The 13,056-nt window shown below is 36.6% G+C and overlaps 2 protein-coding genes across 2 annotated transcripts in view; one reads left to right on the top strand and one right to left on the bottom strand.

The window, feature by feature from the left end:
- The window catches only part of grin2cb (glutamate receptor, ionotropic, N-methyl D-aspartate 2Cb), a 34,661-nt gene extending 31,277 nt beyond the window's left edge, over positions 1 to 3,384 (bottom strand). The window contains exon 1 of the mRNA XM_066665388.1: positions 2,962 to 3,384. Coding sequence (XP_066521485.1) covers positions 2,962 to 3,384 — 423 coding nt within the window. The remainder of the gene's footprint in view (positions 1 to 2,961) is intronic.
- Positions 1 to 13,056, top strand: part of stxbp4 (syntaxin binding protein 4) — a 152,284-nt gene that overhangs the window by 77,419 nt on the left and 61,809 nt on the right. The window lies entirely within an intron of this gene.

The following is a 13,056-nucleotide window of genomic DNA, read 5'->3' as shown; positions in this document are numbered from 1 at the left end:
ATGTTAAAATACATAGGTACTAGAATAACATTTTTTTCTATGGCTTTGAATGAAAATAACAAAATAACAAAAAAAACTTTTACAAATATTATTTAATAATACTTATATATTTTTTATTGGATTATTTTGTGTGGAATCAAAGTGTGTAGCACTCTGGGCATTTCCATCCAGTTTTTCTTTTTTAAGGAAATGAGGGCTTTCAGATTTTTTTAATGAACTTATTGCTTACTGGTAGATATGCTGACATAACAAGGATCCTCTGTATAATATTGGACCCTTCATAAAATTTACTTCTAATGAATAAAAAGTGTCAGTGTGACTGGCTTGTTTACTCAATTCTGTACAAACACATTGGTACAATTAAGGCAAGCCACCAGATCCATGGTCTAATAATTCCATATATGTTTAGGCCAGACTACTAATTTAACATTCTAACAGTACAAATAATGAATGTGTCATGTGTCAGTTGGTAAAGGATCTGTTTAAAAATGCAAATTAACGCTGTCTGTGCAGTGTTTATAGGGGTGAACTGGTGAGGTATGTTGTAAAGAAATTGGGTGTTTCTGAGTCATTGGTGTTAATCAGTGGCAGTGTTTATATAAGAAAATCTAAGACAGGTTTATGCATCCAGGTCAATTCAGCCAATCCTGTTCAAGTCAGTGATCTGGTGATCCAATGACTCTGGGTTTTTATTTAGACTTTGACATTGCTTCTGCTTTTAGCATTCATTTACATAACATGCATTTTAGCCTATAACATTTCCAGCCTGTTTCCAGCCTTGTGGTATTACTGTCTGTTGCCTGGGGACTAGTTTATCCCAAGAAGGCTAATCATTTCTAATTCCGCACACATGGTGAAAATCACAACATCTGGACAGCTGCATTAGACACACCATATTTAACAGCCTGTGTATGGCATGTCTTCATGCTGTACAATTATAAACATAACTTTCATTGCAGCTGAGTTACTCGCTTAATTTCATTAAGTTATGTGCACAATGCAGACTCTGTCTGGGTTAGTCTACAATTCAGACTTGTAGATCATTGTTCACTACATTTTTTACTCAGTTCTGAAGTCATGTTTACATAAACTTACAATTCCTACAAGACATAATTTTACATTTTGAACAACTGAGTTAGTGATACAAATTTCATGTTTTTGAGTGGCAGTGAATTCTCATCTGGAAATAAAATAATTTTTAAATATACTGACAAAATGATGTTTTATCAGACAATTATACTGTTTGAGGAAATTATTATGGAATACAAGGCATGTTCAGAAAATGTAAAAAGATTATTATTGCATAATCATGGAATATATTAGCTTTGAGGCAAATGTTGCAATCACAAATGAATACCAATTACATTTAATCATTTTACCTATAATAACCTACCTGCTATGACACTGAATAATGTATTGAGGGACTGGTTTCTCAATGTTTAGGGAATTAATGAGTGGTAGCAAGTAAAGGGAATCCAATGTCAATACATAGGTCAGTGTAGCAAAGCATTAAATGCTTAACAATCCAACTAGTGTAGTAAACTAGCAAAAACTGGCTTATGTGTATTTTCCTTTATATACACTGATCCACAATAACATTAATATGACCACCTTGTATTCATTGTCCATTTTGTCAGCCATAATTACAATAGTGCAGCATGCAGTTTTGAAATTAGTGTGAAGTGCCTGTCTATCTGTACACACTTTGTTAGCTCACTGTTAACGTGTTCTTCAATGATCAGAACCCCTTCAGGTTGGGTGTTGGATCTTATTAGCAGTGCAGTGACATTGACCTAGTTGTAGCGTGTAAATGTGTATTGTGCTGATATGAGTGGATCAGACACAGCAGTGCTGCTGGAGTTTTTAAACACTGTTATTACTGCTGGATTTAAAACATTTTACCAAATTAAAATATATCCACCCAATAGTGAATGTCCAGTGACCACTCATGAAAGACTAGAGGATGATTGCCACAAACATTTAGCTATTTAGGTAACATTTGAGCTATTATCCCTGACTTTACTTCTAAAAGGTGGACCAACAAGATGTGTGACCAACAAGAGTGGCAAGTTAGTGGACAGAATGTTTAAAAGTTTCTTCAGTCCTGCAAAAGTATAAGTCATCAGTCAGTGTCACTGCAGTAAACAGAATAATCCACCACCCAAAAATACTTGGCTTTGTTGAACCTAATCATTGAACAACAGGGTGAAATTAGACTAACAATTTTTTCAAAAACAATAGATGGGCACACTCTGAAACTGTAGTTTAAATGTAAGCTAAGTGGAGATTCTAAACTAACCCTAACAAGGAGGCCATCCTTGTTAGGGTTAGTTTAGGATGTGTTATAAATAAGGTGAGTAAAATAGGTGTAAGTCAAACTCCATTATTAGAGCTGTACAAGAGGAAAGCTAATGTTATAATACATATGCTACATGCCCACTCTATGACCTCTTTCAGTTACTCCCATCAAACTAGGACTATAAAGTTCCACTGGCTAAAACAGATGTTTTAAAAAGGTCTTTTGTACCAGTGGCTAATAGTCTTAATCGTGAGTGAAATATGATGGCAGGAGGGGTATATCTTATTAATAGTTTTTATTGATTGATTGTTTGTGTGTAATTACAGTTTCTATGCAAGTGGTATGATGCATTGTGTCGCAGTGAAATGATAGACAATAAAGTTTTTGCATCTGAATCTGACTGTTATAGGCTTATTACACTTTTTTATTTTTTTTATTTTTTATTATGGGTATAAGTAATTATTATTTGTTAATCTTATTAATTGCATCTTCCCAAAGAGCTGCTAAAGGAGGCCAGTAGGATTTCCTGTTTATTTTAGTGTGTGAGGGAAGTTTTTAAAGTCTAAAAGACCACCAAAAAATGTAAAGGCTCTGTGTATATTTAAACATTTCATATACAAGATTAATATTTAAGAAAGCATAAAAGATCAAGGCTTAGTTACCTTGTGAGGAATGACCAGGGCAGAACCCCCATTGATGCCCACTATAGGAATGGACGTTTGTGAGGATATGAAGTCAAGGATCTGAGCCACAGCCTCAGAGTCAACGTCATCCTCGAAGACGACTCCATGTAGGCTCTCAGCAGCCATAGTCTGACAGAGACGAGTTAGCAGTGCACTGGGGTTGGTGTCATTCACCAACACAGTAATGGGATTGACATCCAGTGGCAGGTCCAAGAAGTTCTCCCTGCTCAGGCGACCCTTTATTTCACCCTGCTGACTTGAGCCACTGAATACCACTGCCACATTGACTGTTGGCGGGCCAAAGAAAGGGCGGCCATGGCATTGCGGTGTGGCACTGAGCAACAGGAGGAGGAACAGGAGGAGCTGGAGAGAGGAGCTCAAACGTCCCCGGGGCATGGCCATCTCAGCCACCTACAGTCTAGAGAGAGAGAGAGAGAGAGAGAGAGAGATTTGAATTCTTTAAGCCAAAAATTGAATAGTTCAATTCTATACTTGGGTAAAATAACTAAAAGAAGTTTCATTACACTGTCAAAAGGAAAAATAGCAGTTGAAGTGTACTGTTTTCTGTTGCTGAGTGTCACCCTGTAAAGCCAGAAAAAAAGTATTTAAATGCCAGAGTGCTTGGGTTGGATTTATGCTAAATTCAGTTCTCCTCAGAAACTCCTACTTATGATTTCAAAGACTGATTCTGAATAACTTTGTTGTGTGTTTGATGAGTTCTGTTTCTTTGCTATTCCTCTTCAACAGTGAAAGTTATGCACAAAATGTAAGCTTTAACAGTATAGTTAACATGTAAAACTACAGCTAAGTTTACAACTAGAACATTGGTGTGGTTTTTATTTGATGTTTATGTGCACTCAAATTGTAAATATGATATTTCTGACATGACTTCAGTGGGAGTTTTTGGACCACATTAGACATCTTTACATATTAATGTTACACACACAGGCTCAAAAAGAAGTGACTCTATGGGCTGGTTTCCTGAGTAACATTAGTGGGCCTGGCTCACAGTGCTGATCCGCTTAAGTTAGTGAATGGAAGAAGAGACATATCACTGAATATGAAGCGATTTTGATCAAAATAGATTGTGGGGCACACAGCTGTGGACAACCAAGCCAAAAGGGATTGTTTGGAAACAAAGCTTATTCCATAATATAGAAGAGAGTTCCATCATCAAATTCCATCATCCTTCAGTGCAGATGCACTTATAAACATGACAAAAATATACTTGGAGAAATGGAACACAGACCAACACATGTTATCTTTTGCATGATTCATGCAATTATTTCCACCAGCATTTCCCCAAACTGGCCAAACATTCATAGTGTGATTTAAAACATTTTTCAAAAACACTACTTGACTAACATTACAAAATCAGCAGCTCAAAAGAACTACAGGATGCAGTGGAAACATTGTAGTGTCTATCAGCAATTAAAGGCAACGTTCACAATTGTAATACATACAATTGAGGTACAGATGTTTCCTCACAATATGCTAACTCTCCAGTCTGTTTGCATGCTGGAAACCATTCTAACATGTTTGCAAAACTCTGTCAGAATTAAAAAATGAAGTGTCTCAGTCACACACTGAGGCTTTCTCTATCTTTGTTCAATGTGAAGGAATGGCAAAGACACCCAAATATTGAAAATAATGAAAAGAGATGAAGATATTGCTTTCCTGCTTCATAGTTGGGTAATATTGACTTATCTTTACTGTTTTAGATTATTTACATAGGAAACCAATCTATATTTGGGAGTCAACAGTCTTTTTCTTTTTCAGACAAAATACGCTGAGCTTCTGAATGTAAACAAACCAGAGAGAACTGCACTTCAACGTTTTTCAAAGTTTGGCGTTCTCTTTTGTCTAAAAAACTTCAGATGTCTTTTCACTGCCATGAAAGAGAGAGAGAGAGAGAGAGAGAGAGAGAGAGAGAGAGAGAGAGAGAGAGAGAAAGAAAGTGTGATCCTAGCCTACCACACTGAGACACTCTGTTTTTATTGCCATTTACTGACACTGGGGCTTCAGAAACACATTAGACCGGTTTCAAGTATGCAAAGAAACAGAAATGTAGGAAATGGTGTAGAAAAATTAAAGCTTAAATGTGATAAATCTACATTTTTAATCTTTGCATTTCTCACAAAAAAAGAAAAAATTAATAATTTATCAAGATAAGAAAACACTTAGTATAAAATCATTAATATTTTGCCCAATACAACATTAAACCCACCTTTGGAAGAAAAAAAAGACAGTGAGTTCCACAGTAAATATCTCATTACTTTTGCTCTGTGCTGCCATGTACCGAAAAAAAAGCTACTTGTTATGAAACTCTAGTTCTGTGACTCGTAATCCCTGATTGCATGTGTTTGGTCTCAGAGTGTGTGTGTGTGAGACACAACAGGCCATTAGCAGTCCGAGGAAGAAACCCGCTGAGAGCACAGTGAGGATTTCACAGCTATCTGCGCTCTCTCAACACTACCTACTGACCACTCTTTGACTCCACTAACCCACAGATGGTGTCAGTCAGTGGTACATGCCCCTAAATAGGAAAACAGGATCTACAAACCATGACCTGGTTTTCGCTCTTTCTGTTCTCAGCTTCATGCTTCACTTATTTGCCAAAATCCACCATGTCTTATAATAACAGAGGTATGTGTAATAATCACCATCAAGATAACTTTTTACTGTTTGTCTTGGAATATTTGATAGTTCTTGTGTCAGAACATTAATAAATAAATTTGTGTGCAAATGTCAGAGACCACCCCCCCACCCATCATATTTATTGTGCTTATCATATAGGTAAATAATTATATTTTTGAGATCATCAGCATTTTTTTTTATTGATCTGTCTATTTTGTATCTGTTTTCTCTTCTGATTAACATTTAGAGTATTTAGTAGATGCTCTTATCCAGAGCAACTTACGAATGTGCTTAGTGTTCAGATAGAATATGTATCCTAGCTAGTATGAATAGGTTAGAGTCCAAACTCCTCTTGAGCTCAGACACAGACAGAACAAGGGCCAGTGTTAATATCTAGAAGGAACAAACATAGCAAAGTGCAATACACAGCTTCTTGACAGCTTCCTGACAGCTACACATCCTTTCAGACCTATAGAATTTGTTGATCTCCTTACAGTGAGATGATGGACTAAAATATAAATAAAAATGAACATTGTTGTGCCATCTAACATGCAATTATATAGGCTTGTTGATCCGTACTGGTTCTTTACCACAGGTGCAGGACTAGGACAAAGCTGCATGTTGGTTTTGATTTGGATGGATTTAAAATGTTTTCTGTGGGGATGTTTATGAAGCAGGTGGTGTCCTAGATGGAAGGGGTCAGTTTACCTTCAGATCATGAAAGGACTCAGTGGACAGGACAGTGCAGCTGAAGGCTTTACGTGGGTGGACAATTGCTGAGCTCAACAAGGTGAAAATGAAAAATGTGACGACATTCAGTGATAATCTTGTGATCTGGGTGATGTTTTGTTTTATCATTTGGAACTAAATGTAAATGTGTCACATTCCCTTCTTTGTCTGGGGAATTATTTTTAGTCCTGCTCCCGAAAAGTATGGTGTCAAACATCTGGACTCATTCAGACACACTGACAGCTGTGTTGTTGTTGTTGCTGATGTATGGAGGGTTTCAGGGTTTGTCCCTTGTCATTTTCAGATTATTGTTAAATTAGATGTGAGACTTTCAACACACATTCTATACATTATCTTATAACCATATGTGACCAGTCATCAGTGAAAAAAAGCTTTAAAGCTAAGTGCAGTTGCTTCCATTTTCCAATGGATCACTTGTAGAAGCAAATAGTTCAAAGATAGGCAGTTGTAAGTTGAAGTCTACAACATGATTCTAGGTGCTGCATTTCCTTTCTTGGTTTATTTTGCTGATGAGTTCATATGCATGGTTATAGTATCATGCAAAACTCTGGGCACCCCCTTGCTATTTATGGGTTTTGTTTGTTTGTTTGTTTACTTTTCATTTGAAATCAAATAAATTGACATATTCTTTCTATGGAAGGCTCTTTAATATGACATTCATTTATTCATTCATTACCTCTTTATACACTTAACTAAGAATGTTGGATAAGCATAGGGCTGTATGTCTTTTTTTCTTTTTTTTTAAAGCGAAATAGAAATAAAATGTTCTTAATGCCTTTTGACTGAAATTATATGAAACAAATGGTGACCTCTGAGTTTTGTACTGTACTGTATGACCTTTGGTTTATAGACACTCTGCTTCTGAACTATGTGAGTGTGTTGAGCTCTGGAGAAATCTAAAGAAAGCATGGAGCAAAAAGGGTTTTCATGTTTGAATGGTGCTAGAATCTCAACTCTTATGTCCAATGTACAGTTTACAAAAATATACAGTGATGGCCAGATAGTTTTGAGGCTGTGTTTCAGTGCCTTGGAATTCAATTAGCAGAAAGTATCAAGGAGCTATTAGTCATTTTAGCAGCTGGAAAACGGTCAGGTTTGAGCAGAGTCTTGTTGGACTGGACCTCTTTCAGTTTTGAGCAGTGTGCCTCTCAGCAGGGCCTTGTGTTTGAGTGTGAGGGCAAACAGCATCGCAACCTAATGAGATGCGCCTGATTTAGAATCTTAAAGGTTACTCCCATCCATCCATGCCAGTGTTTTACAAGTGCAACCACACAACCTATTAAACTATTAGAGCAGCTACAACATGAATTTAAATTATTCTGTGTGATGCATATATCTATGTGTTTTAACAGTCTTGTAATTAGTTTACTCAGTAATGGAAGTTATGAAGGCAAGAACAAAATATAATTGGTAACTTGCCTGTATGAATGCATTATAATTTAGTGTGATTTCAAGAGAAGTTTTAAATAAAGCAGATGGTGGAGCAGGCAGAATGATGTATGCTCTACTCAAAAGAGCAGCATGCCAAGAAGGACCTCAGGCACATCCAAAGTCAGAACCCAATCTCTAATTCATACATGGATCAAAAGGTCTCTGTAATTTCAGCTGAATTTCATACCACAGTTTTATGGGATGTATATATTGATTCTAAGGCATTTTTCTTGTTCTCCTTGACACTACATGAGGAGCATGAATTTTAACAATTGAATCTTTAAAGCACTATACAAAAGGTTCTCCACATAACCTTTTGAAGTGTCTGTGTAAACGGAACTTAAGTGTAATTAAAACAATGTGATTTTTAATTTGTCTGTTTGTCTCCAGGCCCCCTCCAGGGTGTATTCCCGCCTTGAGCCCAATGATTCCAGGTAGGCTCTGGACACCCCCTGAATTGGATAAGTGCTTACAGATAACGAATGAATGAATGAATGAATGAATGAATGAAATTTACAAATATTCATGATGAACGGACCATTAGATTTTTTTTAACATTAACTTATTTTTAAAGTTAAGAATGATGCCATTTTGGTGTTTTGGAGTTTTAACATTTGAGGTCAGACCCCATCATACACTGTAACTAAGTCTCTCATCTGGCTTTACAAATTCTGAGTTGATTTTCTTTATATTTTTATCTACTTCACAAACTCACAAGACCCCCACTGTTAATCAAACTAATGAATAGTGAAAAATAACACATTTCCAGATGACAGTGCATTCCATTTGCAGTAATAGGCTGCATTTCAGAGAGTGAGAACCAGAGAAACTCCCTCTAGTGGGAGATGAAGTGTAGACGTGCTGGAGCGTGGCTTGCCACTCAAAGTGCAGTGAACCATGTGTGTGTTTCTTCATGTGTGTGTTTGCCCACAAAAAATACTCCACACTGAGTCAGTGAGACACCTGCAGCCCTGCTTTGATGGTAACCAATCACACACACACACACACACGCAAACACACATGCATATACACTAGCTGAGCTGTGGATGAGGCAAATATATTCACTGATCATTTTCATCACATTGGGTGTCCTGTTCATGTGGAGATCTTCTCATGTCTATCATTTAATTCTCCTCTGATCCCTTTTCGGCTCAGCACTTTCATGTGTGTTTGATCATCAGTGCTCTGGACAATGGACAGCACACGGACAGTGCATTTGTTCTTCTGATGAAACGAGATATTTGTAAGATAAGAAAAAGAACATGAAACCATCATCAGTTTCAGGTTCATCAGTTATTTCTTGCACTACATGGAGCCCCTTCAATCTAACCCACTTCTATGTGAAACAGCTTGTTGTCTTCATTTGCTATTGCATTTTTGAATGGTCCACTATATAAATCTTGGGTGAATTTCTTTACCAAATCAAGCTATATTTTATTTTATATAATCATTGACATTCTATTTCCTTTAGAATCCAAGGTGTGCACTGAGTTGTAATAAGTTGATCTAAATAAGCAAATACAATATTCAGACACAAAATTATGACCATCTCCTTGTTCTGCACTCACTGTCCATTCATCTCCATTGACCATACAGGATCACACTGAGGTTCTATAGTTTGCAGATAGTATTCCACATGTTGCTCTGCATACTTTGCCCCTTTCACCTTGATCTACAATGATAAAAATACCAGATCTGGATGAAGTACACAAACCTTGTACTTGAATGAAAGTAAAAAAACACAAATATTTGCCTTTAAATGTACTTAAGTATCATATACTTAAGCCATTTATTATGGCTCTAGTGTTATTAACACTTTGTAGGCAAATGACTCTAGTGTCACTCTTGTTACATCAATCCTTTAATAGAATGTTTAAGTTGAATAACAGCTTTAAATTGAAACACAGCTTTAAAAACAGGTTCACAAATGAGTGCGCACTGTACTTTGATCAATGTGCTTGCTTCCTGCTTTTTTAACTTTTGACATAGCAGAATAACCAGAACTAAATACATTCAAAGCGATTATATTTACAGATCTGAAAACCATGTCATATGAATAGTACATTTCAGCTCTCAACTGTGTATGTGTGCCTAACTAGCAGGGTTAGAGACTCAGACAACAGACAACTGGGCGGAACAGGGATTTTTGTAAAGACATGGTACATTTTTATGCACACATAAGCCTCAGATTTGGCCAAATATAGTGTAATAATCAGTAAGATAGTTTACTCAGAAAAGTGTATGAAGGATGCACAAAAACTACTGAAGAAGAGTAACAAATTACATTTACTTTGGTACACTACACCACTGGACAATACACACCAACACACCGCAAATATGTCAGTGTCACTGCAGCACAGAGTATGATCAAATCACACCTGCTCTGTGGTGATCCGGTGGGAGTCCTGACCATTTAAGAACAGGGTGAAAGGGGGCAATGCAGAGCAACAGATGGACAATCTCTAACTGGAGAACAACAAAGTACTCCTGTATGCTCTGTGGAGCTAAGAGAAAGACTGAGTACAGAAACTCAGAGGTGGTCATAAGGATATGGCTGATGGTATATATGTAAATGATTAAGTTTTCATTATATCACATAAGCAATCAGTTAGAAACAGGTTATGTTTATGGCATAGTTTAAATATATGGAATGTGTGACCAAGAGAATCAGTCGTAATTATATTGCATAGTGGGTGGTTAACACTGCTGCTTTCCACACCGTAGATTCATTTCCTGACTCCTAACGCTGCATTCACCTGCCTCTGTAATGTGAATAAAATTGTAAGCCACTCAAAATGTACATGCTAAATGTAATAATGGCCCACAAAAACAATGTGGGTTATATGAGGTTATTAAATATTGTTGCTTCATTAAAACAAAATTCTCAGACAGGAGGGCTTAGGAGTATGACAAATCTGTAATGCAAATTAATGAAAAATTTGATTTTATTCTAAATCTTTTAAGACCATTTCTGTTGGCACAGTTTTCAACCAATAAATTAAGAACAGCTGGTGTTTTCAAAAAGTGTAAAATAGTAATAATTGAGGTTGCACTGCTTTAATATTACAACATTCATGCTTTCTTTTTAAAAATGACAAGAAGAATTACATTTCCATGGTTATTGCAAAGTAAAATGCCTCTGAAACATGACTGCCATATCGCTCAGCCATTGTGGAACACTAAGAGGCTGTAGAGCGTGTGTTTAAGCTCACAAGACATGCAGTAAATGTAGCTTTAACAGCACTATTGCTGCCTGAGGCAGAGTTTTTACACTGAATGCACCACTAAACCTGCAATTACTAAAGGCCTACTGTATGTACATTTAGCCTTTCATCACCTCACCATGATTGTGCTATAGAGTATACTGAGTATGTATATATTTTCACATTTTATTTTTTTCCTGCTATGATTGCTTTCCTCTATCACTGTGGCTACTAGTAAGTAGATTGTCATCACAGAAGCCATCTAAAAAGAGGCAACAGGGGGAAGACAGCTACACCCAGGGAGCTGAGATCCAGCATCATGCCTCTGTCAAATTTAGTCCCTTTGTGGATGTACATTGTAACTCAGCAACATGGCCCATCACAAACTATAATCCTCATATAAATAATCACTAGTAATGACATTGTCATGGTACAACACCAGCTGTGGGTGCCAGCTGCCTCCACTGCATCTGATTCAATAAAGTGGAGGAAGTTGCTCCAAGCACCTATTTATTTGTTTCATTTTGTATCAGGGAATGCATTGTCAGAATAAAGACATGTACTAATAACTGGGACATCCATAATCAGGCAAATATGAGTTGACTTCATAAACTGTCACATTTTGACAATTGTAAACATCTATAGCAATTATTGGAGAAAATACAAAATAAGCTTTATAATGTCGTTTTAAAAGATTGTGTATATACAATATAGTAATAATGTAGTAACAAAATAATAATTTTGATCCTAAGCAATATCCACTGTCAATCAAATGTATTTCATAATGCATATATGTTCTTTTCTGAAGTGCAATCATATACTGAATTAACTACAAAATCCTTTTGAAATGTTAGAAATATTAAATATAGCTCATTTTCCTAAAAGGAGATGGAATGTTTCTGTATGGAAATGGCCTTTTACATTCCGTTTTTACACTGACATTATTAGAACTTTCACTTCACAGCCTCACAAACTTTTTTTTTGCCGCTTTGAGTAATTAATAGCTCTTCTGTTGACTGTAACAAGTCTGCACATTACGGATTGTGTCACCTCTGAACCAAGACTCCTTTAAGAGCAAAAGATTTCATAGGCACTTTCTAGATGGAATCTGTGCCATGGACAGTAACATTTTGAAGTTTAAAACTTGACCAGAGCAGTAAAAAGTTGTCTCTCATGCTGGCCAGATGGAGTGAGACAAGTGAAGCTGAGGGAAATGACGTGTTACATTAGCACCAAATTAACATCTCATTGGGTCTGTCAGCACATGTGTTTCTAGAGTGTTGGGCAATGATAGATTTAGCCTCTCTTTGCATTTAGCATCACAGTTCTGTTTGATGCATCTGTTTCCAACAGGGATAATGCTTCGTGGAAGTGAATTACAGTTGGAGTTTTAGTCCTGTTCTTTAATAATTTCCCCAGAGTGTATGACTCATTGGTAAATACAACAAAATACTGTATTTACCAGACTGAATTTTGCCTAAGCTAAGTCTGTCCCTAGTGGAATGGAATTTGGTTTTGTATGATTGATTGGTCTGCTTGGCATGAGATATAAGCTGTCTTGGTGCTATTGGACTGCAATCATATTGAAAGGGAGAGGGATCGAGATAAGACCCCTTTTAAGCCACGGTCAACAAGGTCATTGTAGAATACCACTGTGCAGATGTCACTGGTTGCTTTAGCCATAGAGTGAGCAGTTATGTACTCACTGACATTATGGCCACTGAGCTGGACACTCATTCACCCCCACACTCAAGCCATATATGTTCTATCAGGCATTTCTTATAGCTCTGTGACAATATATACAGCACTGTGCAGAAGTCAGCCTTCATCCTTACACTACTACAAGGTTTTTTTTCCCAGTATATGTTTAGTATTAGTTATAAGATCCCCTTATGTAGGAAATGGAAGAGGAAACACAAGAGGAAACACAGGAATTCCCGTATTAGGTGTTCAAGTTATTAATACTACAGAGAAAATGTGACTCAACAAAGATGCAGATAAATCTGATAAAAATTAAGGAATATTTAGCTCGACTATTACATCAGTTCAGAAA

The sequence above is a fragment of the Hoplias malabaricus genome, chromosome 3, assembly GCF_029633855.1.
Source record: "Hoplias malabaricus isolate fHopMal1 chromosome 3, fHopMal1.hap1, whole genome shotgun sequence".
Classification (NCBI taxonomy): Eukaryota; Metazoa; Chordata; class Actinopteri; order Characiformes; family Erythrinidae; genus Hoplias; species Hoplias malabaricus.
This window is presented reverse-complemented; position numbering and strand designations above follow the sequence as displayed.